A 20,669-nucleotide genomic window follows, 5' to 3' on the forward strand; every position below is an offset into this window, starting at 1 on the left:
TGTTTTAATATCCCCCATGAAACTACACAACCACAAATACAGATAAGCCTTTGTCAACTGGCTCTGCGCAATAACAATATACTTAATCATTTATGTGCTCCCCCTTTTCTCTTTCTACACTTATGTTCTGTGCACCAAGGCAAAGGATTAAATTATAGAGAGGACAAGAGATGAATAGATAGGAGGACAGATAAAGAACAAGACAGGAAAAGATAAAACATCAGCGAAAGTCCTCATCATCCAGGTCACCCGTCACCAAGAAAGCTAGAGCTGATGTCTCACAGTCTGATAAATCCTCTGGAATGAGGATTCAAGACTGTCCAGTCAACTTCATCTTATTGCTCTTAGTTATTATAAAATGAGACAAAATTTATGGAAAAAATATCAATGGCATGACCTGTGATCTGAAATTAACTTTATTTTATGCACTTTCCTCGCTGTGCGCCAACTCTTCTTTCAACCTTTCTCCTCAGCATATTGTAGCTGTTATCACCTAGTCAGATAGTGCTTACTGATACCTGAGGGGGGACGTCCATCAGCTGAACCTTAAACCTTCCATTTCATTATATAATTTCATTTATAAGAGGTCCCTGGGCGGCTGACAGAAGTGTCTGTACCTTTACCTGGCCTCTGCTGCTCTGTCAGCTCCTCTGATGGTTCAGCCTGCCTGTGCTTTTGCTGCTGCCGGGGCACAAACACAGAGAAGCTGCACATACTCGCACACGCCACAAACACAGAGACAGAAGGAGAACAGGCTGCCAGGCTGCCAGGCAGACGCACAGTCGGACGGAGGCGAACGTACATCACCATGGGCTGCTGCAACAGAAGGTCCGGGCTGATAGCTGGAGCTGTGTTTGGGGCGGTGGTAGCCATCCTGGGAGGTGTCCTGATCCCACTGGGGAACAGCGTCATTGAGGGGACAGTGAAGAAGGTATGGTGCTCAGTTTCACCCTGGGTCGGGGGATAGGGAGTGACAGAGTGTGTGAATGTGTGCGCAGAGATCAAGGTGAATCAGGAGAAACGAGAGGCAAGCGGCGTGCGTTTTTGAAAGCTGCTTCAACTGGTAAACATGATTCTGTGCTGAAAGCCAAGTCTTGTTTTCATCCATCAAAAGATCAGCTGTGGTTCTTTTTTAGAAACTGTGCCGAGAAATTTTAGCGATTAAGACCTTTTCTTTTTTTTTTTATAAGAGAGCATCCACCTAGTTCATGTATCAGCAGGGCAGCTGGCCTGCTGGCAGTCTTGAGGCATGTTAAAAATAGACTGTCTGTGTGTCTGCGGGGTTTAGGAAGCCGTCATTGAGCCTGGAACGACAGCGTATGACAACTGGGTGGCTACAGGGGCAAATGTGTACCGGCAGTTTTGGTTCTTTCACGTGCAAAATCCTCAGGAGGTTTTGCAGCAGGGCGCAATTCCAGTGGTGGTGGAAAAAGGACCTTACACATACAGGTAAGGTCAAGTTGATTACCTGTTTTATCTTTGCTTTAACACAGTATGCCTCTCTCTTTCTCAATAAGCACTCCATCACGCTTATCTGATGACCTATAATGTACAAGAAGAATGTACTCTACTCCTACTCTAAGAGTCTCTCCTCCCCCTCCAGGACAAGATATCTTCCCAAAGAGAACGTCACCTTCAACCTAAATCAAACTGCCTCCTTCCTGCTGCCTCTGGGTGCCATCTTCGAGCCATCCATGTCAGTGGGACCAGAGGAAGACAATGTCACCTCCCTCAACCTGGCTGTGGCTGTAAGTGAGTGTCACCCCACTGCGCGGTGATTCCTGACTTGACTCAGCTCTACTGTTAACAGTTACTGTACCTAGTGTTCCAAGGCCAAGACAAGCTAAGACTAATCAAGCTGTGCTGCCTTGTTGCTTTGGCCTGCAAGCACTCATTTTAGTGATGGTTCCCAAACTTTTTGGCTTTTGACCATCTTAGACAAGGTGTTTTTTTTGTTGTGATATGTATAAAGAGTGATTTTTCTCTCACAAGGTTCATCCTTTCAATCATAAAGAGCTAAAAAAAATCCAGACTTTTGCAAGAATACTAAGAATTAGAGAAAAAAGAGTACTATAGACACATTTTGTAAAGCAGAAATACAGCAGCCTATGTTTTGCCTACAGACTGTAAATAAAGATGGATGTAGACTCCGTGACATCACCCATAGGTGTTTGAAGAGGGATTTTGAAGCTCAGAGTGGGCTGCCACGCTGTTGCTATCTTGGCAGGGCCTGACTCGACCTAACTCCTGGCTAATCAGAGAATGGGCAAAGAGGTGGGGCATGTGTGGAGCTGAGACTTCGGTGCAAGCATATTATCACCCACCTGTCACTCTAAGCAGCACGCAATCAATTATGCATAGCTTTACGCCTTTACGCCGCGAAAGCTTTAGGAGGTTAGCACTGCTTACCCCTATTCATGTTTTTTGGCCTGAGTCTGCGTTTTCCGAATCCGTACAAGGGAGATGCATTAGCATAATTTTAACCTTTCTGACACGAAGACCTAGATTTAAAAATATAGGAACTTTCCTTTAATTCCTGTTTAAACTCAAGCAAGAACTTTGTGTAAATAAAATTGCGAAGTAAGCAAAAATAATGTAAATCAGGAACCTTCCAATAACAAAGAAAGTTAAAAGATCAAGTAAAAAGAATAGGTTTCAGTACTTGAAAAAACCCAGCGGAATACGAAGACTTGGGGGCGAGTGGACATTATGAACAACTTGGAGGGCACAAATTTAATATGGATGTTTATGGGCAAAGTGTATGTGCTTTTCTCTTCAAATGTTGATAAAGCTCAAATGTGTAAGCAATTCCAACCAGAGCCTCTACTTGTAATTATGTAGTATCCAAGTCATAAAAGAGGATTATTTTCTGTCTTATCTTCTGAAGCAACAGCAGCAGTTGTGTGCACAGCAGTTTTTGTGTTTTGCATGTGTATCATTCTGGACCCATACTGGTTGCACTTTTCCAACTGACACCATCAGTTATGAATAAATTATAATTTGCTGAGCTTTTCCAAATGTTTTGGATGTTTCTTTTCAGGCGGCTTACTCACTGGTTCCAAAACAACTTCATCTTGTGCTTGAGAATCTGATAAAGGCAAGCAAGTCCTCCTTGTTTCAGCAGCGTACAGTGAAGGAAATGCTGTGGGGTTACACAGACCCCATGTTGAAAGGAACTGTGGGCTTATTTGTACCTGTAAGTAAACAGATAATTTAGACTTACTCTCAAATACAATAATAGAACGACAGAGTAACAGCTCACAAATGACATAATCTAATCAATTTAAATGTATTTTCCTTAGTACAATGGCACCTATGATGGCTACTACACTGTCTTCACTGGAAAGGAGGACATCTCAAAAGTGGGACTTATTGACAGGTGGCAGGGAGAGACGTGAGTCACAATGATGATCTAGTTTTTTTTTCTTTTTAATTGTGATATTTTAGGCTGTTCAATGAAATCAGGTTAATCAGTTTGTACAGATTTTGACAAGTGAGAATCCTGTTTGTTTACTTATTTTTTAAACTTTAATATGTAATTTTGCTGTTTGTTTGACTAATCCAATTTTGCCCAACAGGAGCTTACGTTTCTGGAATGACAAGTACTGTGACATGATCAACGGGACAGGTGAAGCTCATGTGGCAATTTTTGTTTTGTAAAAAGTTGAATGACTGTTTTTCTGATCGGCACTTACAACACACTTCTATAGCTCTAAATACAGGAGACGAGTAACCTTTCTAATCTTATTTCCTCTATTCTTTTTCTCAGATGCCTCCTCCTTCCCTCCCTTTGTGGATAAGAAAAAGCCTCTATATTTCTTCTCATCAGACATCTGCAGGTGATAAAGGGTTTGGGTTTGTTGGAGCAATTTCACCTGATCTAGTCTGACTCTGACTTGCTAATGTTAAATGGGGCAGAAAGTGTCAACAACGAGCCCTGCAACCGACTTCTTTCCTCTCAGTAACCACTAGAGGTCAGAACTTTCCAATACCAAAACCCCAGTCATCTACTTGAGTCAGTCTGAATTAAGAAGCTCCATAAAGCTAAGGATTACTGGGTACAAGAGGTCAGGTCCTCAAAGTTTCTTGAAATAACCTGTGCTGTTTTGTCTTCAGGTCTGTCTCGGCCAGCTTTGAGAAAAGCATGGATCTGAAAGGGATTGAGGTCTACCGCTACGCCCTCCAGCCATCTACCCTGGCCTCCCCTATGGTCAACCCAGACAACAGATGTTTCTGCAGAAACCCAATCACCACCAAGAACTGCACCATGGCCGGAGTACTGGACATCAGCTCCTGTAAAGAGGGTCAGTTTGCATTTGGTTTGCAGCATCAGGATCTTACCCAATTATCCAGAATCAGCAGGGAGTTCAGGCATCCCAGCATGTTCCTCTGTTACTTTATCACTGTGCTCTGCAACATGGCATTTTGACTCGTCATTGTTTCCTTGCCATGTGAACAGGAAAACCTATCTACATCTCTCTGCCCCACTTCCTTCACGGCAGTCCATCTCTGCGAGAGTCTGTACTGGGTCTCAACCCCAGTGAGGAGCATCATCACACCTTCCTAGACGTGGAGCCTGTAAGAGACTCCAGACTTTCATTTGTGTTATTTCGGACTTTAAGCGGAAGCAGCTCTGATGCTAATTTCTTGTTGTATTTTCCCACCAGACAACTGGGTTCACCCTGAGGTTTGCTAAGAGAATTCAAGTGAATATGATGTATGGACCATCAGATGTCATCACGTAAGTTCTGCATTACCTTTATATATTTGGGGAATTAAACATAGCTTTGCTTTCTTGACGAAAGTTAGAGGAGATAGTTAGCTTAGCTTAGTATAAAGACTGACAGCAGGGGAGACAGTTAGCCTGGGTCTGTCTGAAAGTAACAAAATCTCACCACCAGATTCTCTAAAGCTCACGAACATGATACAAAAACAAAATAACAATTTGTGGCTTTGGCTTTGTTTTGAACAATTTTTTGTATGGACTAATAAGCTAACCGCTAAGCTTACTTTCCCCTGGCTGTAGCTCCGTATTTAGCGCAGCATCTATCGTCTCATCTAACCCCCAGCAAGAAAGCAAATAACTGTTTTTCCTAAAATGTCAAACTATTCCTTTCAGAAAGTTTTAAACAGAATCATGCACTGGATGCCAAGTAATGAACTCTTTCCCTACAGGGTTCTTAAGAAAGTCAAGGATTATACCATATTCCCTCTTGTTTGGATGAATGAGGTAAGATAAAAATAGAGCCCTGCAGTCATGAAATATATTGTCTGTTAGCTCGGATTTGCATGTTAATCAGTCCCCCTCTCTTTTTCTATCTCCTCTTGTGTAATCAGACTGCTGCGTTGGATGACGCAACAGCAGACATGTTTAAGGAGGAGCTAGTCTCCCGTATCCAGATGTTGGAAATGATACAGCAGGTGCTGCTGGGCACAGGTGTGGCCATTTTCATCCTGTGCCTTATCTCTTACTGTGTGGTGAGGCGGAGAGATAATGACGTCAAGATTGTGTGAATGAATCAGTGTCTGTTGTGTGTAAGTTGTGGGCACAGTGCATTTAAGCTGCTTTGGGACATCAAACCTTTTTGATATAGACTTGCACTTTTTTGTAATTTTAGTGTTATTTATAATGTCATACTTCCTTTGATACAAGGGGGGGAAAACTGTGATTTTGTAAAGCTCGAGAGCTGAATTATTTTGCCAAGTATTATTTTAAGTGCTAACACTGTAACATTAACTCAATCAGGTATTTCTAGAGGCAGAGCAGGTGGAGACTCCTTTAACTGTCAGGTCATTCATCCACACAGAGGAGAAATGAGTTTGTTTGACATCCTAAAAAAGAAATGTACATGAATCTAATCTTGCAAAAATGTTCATATCTTTTGCTGAACCGTGTCTTCGAAATGAATAAAAGATGAAAAAATGAGTTTTCATTGGGTGTCCAATCCCTAGTATCGGATTTTTCTTACCCTGCACCAGTCTATCAAAACTGGTCTACATCCCCCACGGCCCAAAAATACAGCTGAGACTGTCCGGCTGCTGCTGAAACAAACCTCTGCATTGTGCACACTGAAGCAAAATTATTAAGTTTCCTCTTTACCTTGAGTGGCCCATAAATCAAAGAGAGTAATAAAAATGGGCTGGGGGATGATTACACTGTGGTTATGAATGGTACTTGGGTTTGTTTGGTGAGAAAGCAGTATTTCTGCCCAGCAGGAGATCTCTCTTTGGTTTTATGGGTTTTAAATGACCCTCAGCAGACTCCTGGGTGTCTTTGATTCTACTGTATGGTCTCAATCTTATATTTCACACATATGAGGGAGTGTTTCATTGAAATGAAAACAGACACAACTCTTCCTCCTCTTTGTGTGGATGTGCAATTTGCAACATTGGGGTATTTGAAGTACTGTGCACTGATCTTTGAAATTTAGGAAGCGAGTTTCTGTTTGAAAATCTCAACCCTGATAAACTAACACATATTAAACTCGCACATTTTTCCTGCATGTAATAAGAATAGTTTGACAATTTCTAAAATACACTATGGTTTCTTATTTAGATAAGATTGCACTCTTGTGTTTATATGATAAATATAAAGCTACCGCTCATCTGCCTGTTAGTTTAGCATAGCAAAAAGACTGTGAACAGAGGGGAAACATCTAGCTAGGCGGTGTCTTAAGGTAATACACAATCCTCAATAAAACCACAACTTGATGTTTTAACTGAGGTATTATATGTTAAGGAGACAAATTTTGTTGCTTCAGGACAGAACCAGGCCGTTTCCCCTCATTTCTATTCTTTGTGCTATGCTAAGCTAAACAGCTGCTAGCTGTAGCTTCATATTTACCATATGGACCTGAGTGTGGTATCATTTTTTTTGTCTAATTCGCTGCAAGACAGCAAATAAGCACATTTCCAAAAATGTCAAACTATTCCTTTAAAGTAATATAATAAGAACATTATCATATACGTACCATGATAACGCGCACCATGATATCTATAACGCAGACAGAGGGATGATGAAGTGGCCAATAACAGAAAGAAAAAGATCACATTTTGATAAATTACAATAATAAAAATAGTCTGACAATAAAGTATATGGTTTTTTAAATTGAGATTCATCTGAACAGATTTATTCAGGCTATCATGACATTAATAAATAGAAATACATATGTTTCATAACACTGAAATTACACTGAGTTGAAGTTGACATGATGCTGGTCACACAGTTTTATTAAACGTGGGGCAGAGATCTGTACGAGGGCAGGTACAACTAGAAAGTCTTTTCTCAAAATGAAAATAATACTGTATATCTCTGCAATTTGCAGATACAGTCAGAGTTAGTTGGTGAAATATTTAGAATTTATGTACACAATGATACACTTTAACAAAACCTGGCACATTAAATTAAAAAGACGATACAAACAAACAAAAATACTCTGTACACAAGCAACAAATAATCTATCTACATTTACTACGTTTCTGAAAAGGTCTATTCACATATGTCAAATGGTTTATCTCACAGACTATCACTGACAGTTACTACTTCTGAATTAAAAGTATGTCCACTTTGCTGTGCAGGCTGTAGAAAATGTAAATCGAAAGAAGGAAATTGTCATTGTTGACTATATTTCCAGGTATTACATTAACATCCATTGTTTACTGTTCCTAAAGGCAAAAACTAAAATGTGCATATCTGCTAGTTTGTTTTCTCAAATCTAATCCAGGCAAGAATTAAAGTAGTAGTTTGATATGTTGAGGAACATGCTTATTTGCTTTCTTGCCACGAGTTAGATGAAACGACTCTCATGTCTGTGCCAAAGAATGAAACTATAGCTAGCAGCTCTTTAGCTTAGCTTAGCATAAAGATTGAAAATGGGGGTAAACAGCTAAACTGACTCTGTCCAAAGGTCACAAAATCCAGCACAAAAAAACGGTTATATATATGGTTATGGGGGTTATATCGTGGGCTATATCTTGGATGGGGGAGTCTCAGCATTGAAGTCAACACTTAATGTGGGGGGTTACTGTGCTCAGCCAATAGATAGCAAAACCTCAAAGGGTAATTTTTACACTTGACTTTTTTGTGAGCTTTACAGGTGCTGGTAGGTGGGATAAAAAAATCTTTAGACAGGGCCAGGCTAACTGTTTCCCCATTTCCAGTCTTTGTGCTAAGCTACGCTAACTGTCTGCTAGGACCTGCTTTATATTTAGCGACTGAGAGTCATATCAATCTTCTCATCTAACTCTCTGCAAGAAAGTAAATAAGTTAATTTCCCATAATGTCAAGCTAATCCTTTGAAAGACGTTTAACATTGCTGATGAATTTCTATACACATGCTTCTGTGCTGGATAAAGACATTTATGATACAGATACAATATGCAGCTGAATTACAGTGAGGTACATTCTCGTACATGTACGTCTGAGTAATAGTAATAAATATAGGACAGATAATTTCAAGGTGTGTGCAACAACTCACACTGTATGTAATATTCTACTCAGTATCTTACTACTACTTCTGTTTGGATACATCAGCTCCGGATGTAAAGTTGGTCTTTGAATGAATAACTTTTTAACCTTACGGCACTGTAATGTAACACTTTTTATTCTGTGCTTGGTATGAACAGTGCTATTATAGACAGTATGCGAGGCTGTCAATATATAGGAGAAAAAAAAATGGTGTTTTATTAACCGACATGTGCCCATTGACTGCTGTAGTTTTCACTGAATAGAGAGAATTTTGTTAGTTAAAAAGTAAAAATTCAAATGTGAGTAGAGTCTAGTAAAATGCTACTATAACACTTAACATAAAGGGAGAGAGCGCTCACTGTCAAACATGCATCCGTCTCCCTTTTGTCCCTTTTCAATCTCCTCTGTTTATTATCATGATGTTAAAAGGACCTCCCCACTTTTTTCCCCCCACAAAATACAAATCCACCGTGAGCCAATATCCGGCCGGTCCAATTTCCTCTCTGATATTTAAAATATGATTCACATAGTTGCGTCTCAGAGTGTATTATCATAAGCAATATCAGCCTGTTAGAGGCCACAGTTTATTAGTGGCACTCATAACGGGGCCACTTCGGTTTGTATTGTGACTGCGACAACAAACGAATGGCTTGTGGCTGTCTGTGCGTGTGTATTAGTGTATGTCACAGCCACCTGATCACAGTACCTCATGCAAGAAGAAAAAAAAAATAGAAGAGAGATATTGGAGAATGAGAACTCCCCACACCCACCTCCACGTCTTACTGTACATCCACAGTGGAGCTCTGCAGTTTGAGATGAGAGGATTTTTAACTGCTTGGTAGGATTCAGGATTAGAGGACGGTGTGCGTGTCAGTGTCTGTAGCTGCCTGCTGCCTGAGTCACACCTCTGGGAGGTGATTCCGCCGGTTGCGGCTCTTCCTCCGATCCAGCAGGGGCTTCAGTTTGGCCAGATCCCCCCTGAGAGGCCCAGGCGGAGGCTGTTGCTTCTGCTGCCTCTGCTGGAGGTTCTGGAGCTCCTTCCTCTCTTTGCAGTATTGTTGTACTGCCAGGCTTTCCGCAGGACTGAAGGCCGCCAAAAGGACCTTAGGGTGCAGAGAGCTGGCCCACGCCCACGGCGACTGCTGTTTGTCTGTCAGCATGCTCACCATGGCCTCGCTCAGCACGCGCAGGCGGATCTTGGCGACGGTGCGTTTGAAGCTGTTTTCGGTGGTCAGGCAGTAGTAAAGGCCCTGGTCGGACAGCTGGACGGAGCGGATCAGGAGGCCGTGCTCCGTGGAGAGGACACGGTCGCTCAGCTTCACCTGCAGTTGGCACAGTTAAGTTGTGTCATAACCTCATCCACATGGTTTGTAGCAGAGAATTAGACCAGAAAACCAATTACACTCTCAAAGTCAAAATAAGGTAGAAACACATGTGACAAATCAAAGGAAAAAACTGAGAAGAAATATCATGAATGCAGAAACCAAATGGGAGATTTTAGAGCAACATGCTCAACAGCATTCTCTGCCACCATCATTAAATCACAACAGCTTATTAAAGCACCTTATATGTTGGTTTTTCCTTTAATGTGACACCATTCTGTATGATGGAGGAACCCCTTTGGTTTCATAATAAAAAAAGAAATGACATATTTCTCCATCTTCTGTTCTATAAATACTACAATAACTGAACAGTTTGAAATTTTCATGTCATGGCTCCTGAAACTCTGAAATAATCTGATGTATAGATGATTAAAAACAATTGAATAGCTGTGTGTTTTTAGACAGTGTTTACTGAGATTTCTCTTGTAGGTCACAATTCCATAAGCTTTACTATAAATGGCAAAACCTTCTGACCTTTTCTGAAATTCTTACATGGGTTCACTGCTAAGAATTGGCAGTTGAAACATTTGAAATAGTTAAAGTTTAAGTAGCGGTCAAAGTAAAATTACTGAAAGAAGCTGACAGTTCAGTTTAAAAGAGTTGAACCGTCAGTTGAAAGAAATGAATACTTGTTATAGATATGAAAGTCTGAAAATCAGATCATGTAAGTAATATGAATTATTGTGCCCTGTATCCTGGATTTGAGTTATATTAATGTGTGGTGTTTTACGGATTGGGTATATTTGTATGGGTGACTGCATGAATAAAAAGCCTTTAGCATCATAATTCCTTCAGAGAAAAGACAGATTTTCATGGCATTAATCCTGTTTTCTAAAATAACTATCACACTGATCTGATGCTTCCATTCATAATATAACACTGTTTAGTCCTTTTCTACATTAAAATCAGCCTGGCCTTAGTTTGGAAAAGACAAATGATTACACAGTGTACAACTAAAGTGATTTATTTTACAAGCCAACTTTTATTCTCATAAGGAAATGGCTATAAAACAGCTATTACTCTCAGCCTGCTGCACAGAGGTGAAAGCTAAATCCATAAAAGATATGTCTTTATCATGCAGATGTGCTCTCTTGCCCCACTTTGTTTAATCTTTCACAGCCTTTCAAAGTGCTCTCACCATTTAAGGGGTGTCAAATATTTGGAAAATGTTTCCCCACTGAGAATCCAGTCATTAGTCAAGGTACATATCATGTTTGATCTGTATCACTGCTCATTATGATGCTCCGCTGCCAATAAATGTTCACAGTGTCACTCCTCAGGCGATACAAGTGCTGATCAAGCGTGTGAGCTCATTTGATTGCTTTGACATGTTTAATGTTTGATGAAATATTTAACGATGTGAGACGCTCCCTGTAGATCAGGAAAAAAAAAAAAAAGAGACATTTAATCAGTTCTTCCTCGAGGGATTTTTGGCTCCACTTTAGCTTGTTACATATGAAGCAAACGCTGGCTGTGATGTCGACCTTTGACCTCTCTAAATGTGAAACTGACCTCTTTCCTCCTGTCATTGTCCCTCTGAATGAGCCAGCGAATAGAGGCCTGGGGAGACTTGGGAAGACACTCCAGGAAGGTGGTGTTGTTTTTCACACCGTACTGCGTCATCTCCACTGCGTTTCTGTAGGCTGTCACACAACCACACACACACAACCACACACACACACAGTCGTGGGAGGCACATCAGACGTCACTTGCTGACAGACACAAAGCCCACAGATGGACTCAAATCTGTCTCAAGTCCCAACAGTGAGAGGGAAATGTTGACACAGAGCTTAGTCCGGACATCTGCAGCACCACCAAACTCCACCCAGTTTTCCTCAGTTTTTACAGCCTAACAAAACAACCTTTCAATGCATCGTACCAACTCAGTCTCGTCTCATTTACTGTGTCATTTTTGTTGCAGCTAAATGGTTCATCACTCAGCTGGATGTGCGACAGGGTTGTGACTAATTAGTGGTAATGGCCATATGGTTGGTTCCCCGAGCGCGTGTTAATTTAGAGATGTAAACTGCTCCCGGAAATGGAAGACTCTAGGGAGCAAATCCTCTCCACTCATTAGACTGCACCCTGCCAGTCGACTGAGTGAGTTTTGAAGGATGTTGTGCGCTACCTGGACTCACAACACACCAGAACGCACACGTAAACAGGTGCAGCTAGCTAGAGCCTTGGTGTAAACCACTATGATTGTTTTAATTTATAAATAATTAATGCCATCCAATGAGGACATATTTTTTTACAAACAGAACATTTGTCAGTGTATGTCTCAGTGTTAAACTGTTGAGGAATGACACATCTTACATAACTATTTAAAGCTGAATTACTTTTTTGTTTTTTTTGCTGTCTGTCTGCTGGGCAGGTAGCAGACAGTGGGTTAATCAGAGGTTTTCTTATAATATAATAGTAATAATAATAATAATAATAATAAAAATAATAATAATAATAATAATAACCTTTGTTTACAGTGCACTTTTCAAAGACTATGTTACAAAGTGCTTGATAAAGACAGCAAAAAGTAGAATCAATAAAACATTTTTTCGCTGGGAACAGCCGTTTGCTGTTGTGTGGTTCACAACAGCGTAATTTTCAAGCCATAATATAAAAACAACTAGCTAAAAAAAGGCTAAGAAACAGTATAGAAATGGGGGAAATTGCAAATTTGGGTGAAAATTCTCTTTGGGGTTGTCACTAAATTCAACACCTTTCACAATGCATACAGTCATTTGTCCCATTGTTAATATAAAAAAATTGATAAGTGCAGCTTTAATTACCCTTTAGATTGAATCCTCTGCATTGAGTGAGTGGATTTCCATGCATTATGTCCTGCCTTCTGCTTCTCCTAAAAAAAACAAAAAAAAACAGAAAGAAATAACAATAAGCATAAGAACAGTATGAGTAAATACAGAAAAATACACAATCATAACAACCTTCATCCTCTCATATTAAACTATGGAGGGAACACTCGCTGCCAAAACAATATGAGGAAAATCTGACTGTGTTATTCCGCTCTGTGGTGCACAGTCATGTACAACAGCTTGAGGAAAGGAGCATGTAAACAGCTGACACATTTCAGACACATTTTTCCACAGGAAAACAGCGGCCGTGCTTTTGTTCTGTGACCAAACTAGACTTGACCTGCGTCTGACTGAAAATAGCAGGAGACAGACAGCTGGTGCTGAAGGAGACCAGAGAGGTGTCAGTTTAGAGCCAAGGTGTCGCTCTTACATCCCTGTCTGTGTTATGTCTAGAATGAAGGAGCGCAACAACAAAAGCTGCATTAGTGACATGGCTTACACTGAAGTGCTTACTGAAGGATTCCAGTCACGTTTGGCCGCACAAGTTGCGGAGCTGCTCTTTTTTATTCTTGTTTAACATGTTGCTGTACATCAGCTGAATATGACCGCACGTGGTATATTGATTGATTTCATATTTGTGAATACTACTTTGATTGGCTATTAGAGGCTCAAAACCTCCCTAGTGAACAGAAATACTGAATAGCATCTGAAAATCTGCACTATGCTCATGTGTATTTAACACTAAAGCCTTGAATTGCAGCTTCTATGGATGGACTCCTTAATCAACACTTGTCAGCAGTTATTAACACTGAAAAATTTGCGTTGGGGCTTAAAAGCTCTTGCATAGTCTTTTTTTTACACTGCCAAGAGAATAGCCCTTAGTGGACACTAAATACCTCCCTGCATTAAATTTAAAGAAACTGAATACTAGCACAAAACCACCGTTATGAACCCTAAAACTGTAAACCTTTGTGTACCTTTTGCCGGTGGGATAGAAGCGGGAGCAGCTGAGTCCGTCCCAGGCACAGTAGGGATCTCTGGCGAGGCAGCAGTCAGCACAAGCCGAGCCATAAGCGTGACAACGGTGCAGGGAGACCTGTGAGACCCCGAACTCCGAGCTGACGTACAGCTGTTGCTGTAAAGTAAACAGTTCAAATGTCAGCCGCCCTGTTTGTCTTAATAAGTGGCTGGCTGACAGGAAAATGAGGCAGAGCGCCGAAACAATTATGGCTTATTATTTCCTTGCCTTTGGGAGGCTTATCATGCACAGGAGGTTTCTGTTTCGGGCATTACATAGTAGCCACAGACATTGAATAACACATTAAAACAATAAAACTGCACTTAATATGTCAGGGAACCAAAGTAGAATACTTACTTTTTTTGAGGATATTCTCAAGTTTGTAACAGGAGCTTGGTTCTGAAAAAAAGCACATACAAGGACCTGGTTCAGAGCTTTTAGACATTGTTGACAATTATTTCTACACAATTTTTAAAGGACCAGTCTGTAGAAATGAGTGGCATCTAGGGGTGAGGTGCAGATTGCAACCAACTAACTACCCCTCTGTGTAGGGGAACCTGTGGTGTAACATAGAAACTCTAGAACCAGTGTTTGTTATGTATGGTCTGGGCTTCTGTAGAAACATGGCGGTCCAACATGGACATGCTCTGTGGAAGAGGACCTGCTGCCTATGTAGATATGAAGGGCTCATTCTAAGCTAAAGTAAACAGGATTCTTGTTTCCTGTGATTATGCAGCAACAAAAACATTATGAATACTATATTCCATTCCTGCCAAAAGAATCCCCTAAATCCTACACACTGGTCCTTTAAAAAGGAATATTAGGAAATACATGTATTAGCTTTCTTGACAAGAATTAGGGGAGAACATTGTCCGTAAATATGAAGCTACATCTAGCAGTTGGTTAGCTTAACGCAAAGAATGGAAACAGGGGTAAACAGCTAGCCTAGCTTTCACAGGTGCAATATCTGCCTGCCAGCACCTCTAAGCTCACTAATTAACATGTTATGTCTTATTTGTTTCATTTGTGTAAGTGTAAAAACAAAACATTGTGGATTTACGGGGGGGTTATCTAAGCTAGGTTAACCGCTAGCTATTTACTGTAAGGATGAGAAAGAAGAAATATTGATGTTGTCTTCTAATGCTTGGCAGGAATGATTGCCGAAATGTTGAACTATTTATTTAAAAAAAAATAATTTTTAGGATTGAGCAGCTTATTAGGCTTTCCTTGAATAAGAAGAAGTCATAGCAGAGAAGGTAGCCATCTTGGATCAGTTTCTTGCCAGATGTATTCAACTTTTTGAGAATAAATCTTTTCTGATTCAAACTGTCTTTCTCCAGGTGCAGTGGAAGATCAAAGGAGTCATGGCCTTTACATCTGATCACAGGCTGATGACAATTTTAGTGATTTCAGCTAAGATAAAAAAAATAAAATAAAAATAAGCATATGCAAAAGTTCACTCGGGTCAACTACCAGACTCTTGCAATATGTTAGCATGTTTCCCATCACTCTACGCTGCACTACACTGCAGAACATCCATCTCCTGAATGCCACTCTGCCCCTGTCTGTCTGCCCCTGGCTTTGTGTTGTGGCCAAGCGCACCCTCCTCCTCCCTGCCTTTGATTTTGGGAACAAAAAGGGATGAAAGTGAAAGAGAAGAAAAAAAAGAAAGAGAGGGGAGAAAGACAGACAGCAGACCTTAAACACTTCCAGCTCCTCCAGGATTAGATCTTCATGTAGGGAATGATTGCTTGGCAGGACAATCACCTTCTGTATTGTACCTTTGTCTGGGGGCAGAATACAGACACACACACATGTGTTTAACAACTGTGTGAAACACATGCAGCTACACACACTTAACAAAGAATGCCCAGAGATGTGTGGAACTAGAGTACAACTGCCGGCGAAAAAAAATAAACTCAGAGTCTGTTTTCCTTCGCCAGTGTTTGCTTTTGAATTAGCCATGATAGCCATGACCAGTTTCAATAGCAAAATCAACTGTGGCAGGAGCGGGAATGGAAGCTCTTAAGCTCGCACAGGGGAGGACAAGGGCCACGAAAAGGGCTAAATGCTACAGCGCCATCATCAATAAGACTATTTTGTCCGGGGAGTTGGAGCAGCAGATCGAGGACAGTAACAGCTCCTGGAAAGGCCTGATAAGAGCGTCTCCCGCATCCTTGAGACAAAGCACCACAATTTCGGGGGCCCAGTTATGGTTAGACAGCACTGGCTTCTCTTCAAGAATCCAGGCAGGAGTAACAGAACGGCGAGGCTGCCTGATAAACACAAGCAGCTGTTTAAGAGAGTCCCAGAGTTGCTCGCTGAATGCAAACATGTGCACATGTGGACACACACAAGCACATATGCATGCGTAATTATACACACACACACATATTATTTTGTTTAACCACAGCATTATAAGCACAGACATACCAGACAGGTATATATATATATATATATTCTACACTGGTTTCTCTTGAAATGTCTCTGGAGCAACATTTACTCCCATAATCAGTCTTTAAAAACATTCTGTCTTTTATGTGAGATAATGATTTTTCCAATAACTTGCAACAATATCTTGAACGGCTGGTTGTCAAAATTGACTTTTTATTAAAACAAACTCTGCACACGCAAGTGAAATGATCTCAACCCACTTTCCCCTGATCTAATAAAAAAGTTCAAAGTCCTCTTTTTTAAAAAGGACCTTGTCACTTTTCTACGACTTATTTGTGGCACACTTTACGCTGCATGCTGTGTCATGCTGTCATGTCTCTGTTTTCAATTTAGCGGCCACACCCACTGTGCACTATTCCCTCTGTTATCTGTTTATCCGATAACCAGCTGTGGCAATGGGCCTCCACTCGACAATCATTTACTTATGAAAAACCTCAGATGGCTCATGAGAGAGGAGGATTGCTTTTTCTGTTTGAAATTTTGTTTTCTGATATCTAACCTGCCTTGTTGGATTGCAGTGATTGTTGTGGCGCCACAGCCTAAAGAGAGGACTATTACTATTTTAGTGTGCTGATAACATGATCCATATTTATCACCTAGAAAATGGAATCTGGTATTGATTTGTTGCTTTTCTTAGAAGAAGCAACAAAAGCCAGACTATGGGTGAAGTGAGATCATTTCACTTGTTTCTGAATTGTATTTCAAGAATAGGATAAAGGAAAATATATAGTTTCAAAAAACAAATCTTTATGAAAAAAAAAAAAAAAAAAAAAAATAAAAACCTTCTCATGCTGGTTTGTTGTAATTTTAACACATAGAACTTTTGTCTGTGGTCATTCATTCATACCTGTGCCCAGGAAGAGCACTTGGTAATTGCCATCAGCCGCCATGACCTGGTCCACAGCCACTGATGTGTATTTGTAGTCAGCGTTGGTACGAACCACCAGGGGTCTCCTCCCCACTGGGTAGATTGGGTTGAACATGACTGGATGGTTTCGTACGAAGGTCACCACGTCGTCTGGGAACTCCTTCGTTGTTTGAATGTCGGGTGTAAAAGCTCCACCGGGACACTGGAGAAATTAAGTCTTGTCATTGACAAAATATAGTACATGTATGTTGATAATAGACAGCAATATGTTTGCAGTTTGCTGATAATTAATCTAAGAGTTCTACAAGGGTCGAGATTGGGGCCTCTGTTTATTTTATATATTAATTTAGTTCATACATTAATTTGTGAATTTGTGTCAAGGATATTGGAGTATTAGTACGTACACACACACACACACACACACACACACACACACACACACACACAAAATAGTGTCCACAGTGCATTGCAGTTTTGAGAAAATATGTTACATTATAAGGCACTTGAAAATTTACATCTGTGCTTCTATATCCAGTTAAGGGCAATACCTAAAGAACCCAAATGTGTATTTCACTTTAAATACTGTGAAATTCTCTGGTAAATGTCCTCAAATATTTGCACTTTGAGAAATTATATGGAGTAGGAATACTTGAATAATATGAACTTAATGGGTAATGCTATGTTTGGCTTACTGCCATTGACTGTGTATGAATGTCATTTGCTCTGTTGTTGTCACCCTTTGTATAGAAAAAGGTTGTTAAAGCTTTTTCAAGCATCATAATTTTGATGATACAACAATTTTATGTGAATTTATTTTAAAATCATGCACTGAAATAACCAATAAATGCATGTATGACCTAAATGTGAACTCACAGTTCCAGGCCTTGGGTAAGGGATACGTCCCTGGAACGCCACCCACTGAAAATTGGGCCCGTCTCTGTGAGCGAAGGGCCCGTTGAAGACTGTGAGGATGTCTGCCATGTTGTACACACACACCGCCGAGCCTTTAAACACGGAGCTGAGGAAATGAGATGCATATTTCCAATGAAACAACAGTGGGAACTTACTCTCATGACGTTGACACGCACCCAGCTAAAATATTCTGGGGTTGTTTATTAAGGTCAGTGTTTCTGAGGATGTGCGAGTCATACAGTCTGGGTGGAACTGCTGCCACACTCCGGTGGGGACGGTTCCTATTTCCCCCTCCTTTATCTGATGTGGTTTGGCCCACTCACTTAAAACTACACTGCTTAACACATAAAAGAGGCTTTGTTGAAAAGAGGAACACAAGCAGATTGTGTGAAGTGAAGACGGAGGAAGAAATGCAATGTGTAGAGTGGAATAACACTGAGCTCAGAGAAGTCAAGGACCTCACTGTTTGGTTTGGCTGTGATCTGTGAGCAAGGATACACTACTGTAGCCCTTCTATGATCCTGAGGTAACAAGTGGTTTGAAGGCCTGTGGAAGTGTCACCCCCGGTCAACCAGAAGGATTTCAATTAATGTAAGAACTGAAGGTCGCAGCACAGGCAGGGGCGATCCAAACACAGGTTCAGTGAGGGAACTTAAATTGATGAACTGAAGAAAACCAGGCTTAAAGACAGATGGATGGAGTAGCAGATGGGAAAGCACAGAAAACAGGACACTACACAAAGGTAGCAGGCACATGGGGAAACACACTGCAACATAAACACATGATCTTACAAAGAGCTGGTGGAAATGGATGGTTTAACTACTGGCTGGGTAAATGAGGAAACAGGGAACAGGTTTGTGAGTGGGCGGGGAAGCTCAGGTGATTGAGAATATGAGACAGGTGAGCAGGTGTATGTGGCAGTCAGCTGACCGGGATAGGGATTAAAGTCTGAGGACATCTGGTGGCAGGAGACGGAGGCCAAAATAAACAAGGCAGAGAATATTAGCAACAGTAAGAGTAGGGATAGTAAATCCAGGGGAGCGAACAGGAGAGCACAGAAACGAATCGTGACATAGAGATCAGAACAGATGGTTCAAGTGACCTTTAAAACAGTTACCACAGAGGTTTATATGATATGTGGTAAATTTTTCTCTCCTTAATTTGAAATGTCAAAGATGATCATGTTTAGATGACCTTCATGATCATTTTGAAAGTAAGTAGCGCTCAAATTTAGATGCTCTGGGATTCACTTAAGTTATAATAATCTTATCTTTCTACACTGTTATCATTATACACACAAACCTTTTACAGGTGCTGGTTCAAACACTTTAACAGAAACAGAAAAACAAAGTGTGCCCATGTTTCCTTCAAGTATTGCTTCAGTTTATCATACGTTACTCTTATCAGGTCATATTTGTCAGAGCTTATCTTCATCTTTTGAACTTTCTATTTTCCTAAGTGTTTTTTTTCTTCTCTTACTGGAACTAATTTTCCCAGATTGGGTCAACAGCATCCCATCTGGCAGCACAGGTCTTTTTCAGCACAGTCTATGTAAAATACTAAACATAAGGCATCAATCAGGCTTGTAACACATGTTTGTGAAATGAAAAAAAAAGAAAATCACATCTGAATTGAAACGTGTCTAATAAACAAATTTATAGTTATATTGTTGTTTTTCTTCAAGGTTCAAGATCAATATTTCAGCTTTTAGTTTAAAGTTTTAGCTTCTGTCTTTCCAACAATCACATCATCTCCCCTCCATATATGTTTATGTAACTGCTTATCTGTCCGTGTGTCTAGATAAAGCTGAAAGCGAAAAATGACACTCCTTGTTTTTTTCCTCTGAATGCTGAATAGCGAGTCTTGGGTTTCATTTAACTGTAAAAATGCTATAATTAACTCTCTCTGCTCTCACAAATCCTTCTGTCTACTACTATCCATGCACATGCAACGATGCAACACATGTTCTGTATCAATATGCGCTATGATGGTGATGCACACGGTCAGCAAAATGGTGCACCACTGCCTGTGATCATAAGGAAAAAACATCAAAACAAAACCATCTGGTGAAGCCACCAGGACGCTGTAAGTGACAGTCCATCATCTGTATAAGCTGTTCTGCAACATGACACATGACGTCTCTATGTAACAGGCCCTTTGACGTGCACATCCCCTCCCACTGATATCCAGAGAGTAATTAACATAACCACCGAGGCCTGCAGGAATGTTACAGTTGGCTTCGTTGCCATCGGCTCTTACCTTGTGGATGTGAAGACTCCAAACACCAACAGGCCCTTGGGCTGATCGGTTTCCAGCAAAAACACATTTTCTGAAAGGGAAAACACACGTAGACAAATGGACATATGTGGAGAGAAAGGTGTGCAATACTTTCATTACATTCCCTGCACGCCTTTATCACCTCACCCCTGCAGGTAAGATCGCCAAAGAAATGATGCATGCAGGAATTAATAACTACACGTGCTGACGGATAGAGTGTGATGACCCTGAATGGAAAAGCAGGCCTACACTTCTGTGAGTGATGTTTGCAGTTTTCAAAGCTGGAATAATATGTTCATGAACAAATACAAGGAAACCAGAAGCGACAGAACAATTATGAAAATTGACAAAGGGATAAAGTCTTAATCCAGACCAAACAGCAGAGGCTTCAAGGATTGTTTATGGAGAAAGCAATCACAGGGAACCATGGAACATAAATAGCACAATTTTGGGAATTTTAAAAAGTACACAGTTTTAAACT

General features: G+C 40.6%; 2 protein-coding genes across 3 annotated transcripts in view; one reads left to right on the plus strand and one right to left on the minus strand.

The window, feature by feature from the left end:
• Positions 1-808: 808 nt before the first annotated feature.
• Positions 809-5,926, plus strand: cd36 (CD36 molecule (CD36 blood group)). Its single transcript, XM_023413170.2, has 12 exons — positions 809-931; positions 1,289-1,449; positions 1,604-1,748; positions 3,041-3,196; positions 3,303-3,394; positions 3,579-3,628; positions 3,770-3,839; positions 4,117-4,304; positions 4,460-4,578; positions 4,668-4,741; positions 5,176-5,230; positions 5,338-5,926. The coding sequence occupies exons 1-12, from the start codon at positions 809-811 to the stop codon at positions 5,512-5,514; spliced, it is 1,410 nt and encodes a 469-aa protein (XP_023268938.1). The 3' UTR covers positions 5,515-5,926.
• Positions 5,927-7,094: 1,168 nt separating this feature from the next.
• The window catches only part of sema3c (sema domain, immunoglobulin domain (Ig), short basic domain, secreted, (semaphorin) 3C), a 46,754-nt gene continuing 33,179 nt past the window's right edge, over positions 7,095-20,669 (minus strand). For both annotated transcript variants that reach the window (XM_023413120.2, XM_023413119.2), the window contains exons 10-18: positions 20,171-20,240; positions 17,873-18,017; positions 16,979-17,201; positions 15,376-15,464; positions 14,035-14,076; positions 13,637-13,794; positions 12,636-12,703; positions 11,362-11,492; positions 7,095-9,789 (exon numbers count right to left, since the gene is read on the minus strand). In XM_023413120.2, the coding sequence (XP_023268888.1) occupies positions 9,367-9,789; positions 11,362-11,492; positions 12,636-12,703; positions 13,637-13,794; positions 14,035-14,076; positions 15,376-15,464; positions 16,979-17,201; positions 17,873-18,017; positions 20,171-20,240 (1,349 nt within the window). In that variant the 3' untranslated portion in view covers positions 7,095-9,366. The remainder of the gene's footprint in view (positions 9,790-11,361; positions 11,493-12,635; positions 12,704-13,636; positions 13,795-14,034; positions 14,077-15,375; positions 15,465-16,978; positions 17,202-17,872; positions 18,018-20,170; positions 20,241-20,669) is intronic.

This window comes from Seriola lalandi, unplaced genomic scaffold (assembly GCF_002814215.2).
Source record: "Seriola lalandi dorsalis isolate HSWRI2012SDOR001 ecotype SW California unplaced genomic scaffold, Sedor1 jcf7180002054504, whole genome shotgun sequence".
In the NCBI taxonomy this organism is placed as follows: domain Eukaryota; kingdom Metazoa; phylum Chordata; class Actinopteri; order Carangiformes; family Carangidae; genus Seriola; species Seriola lalandi.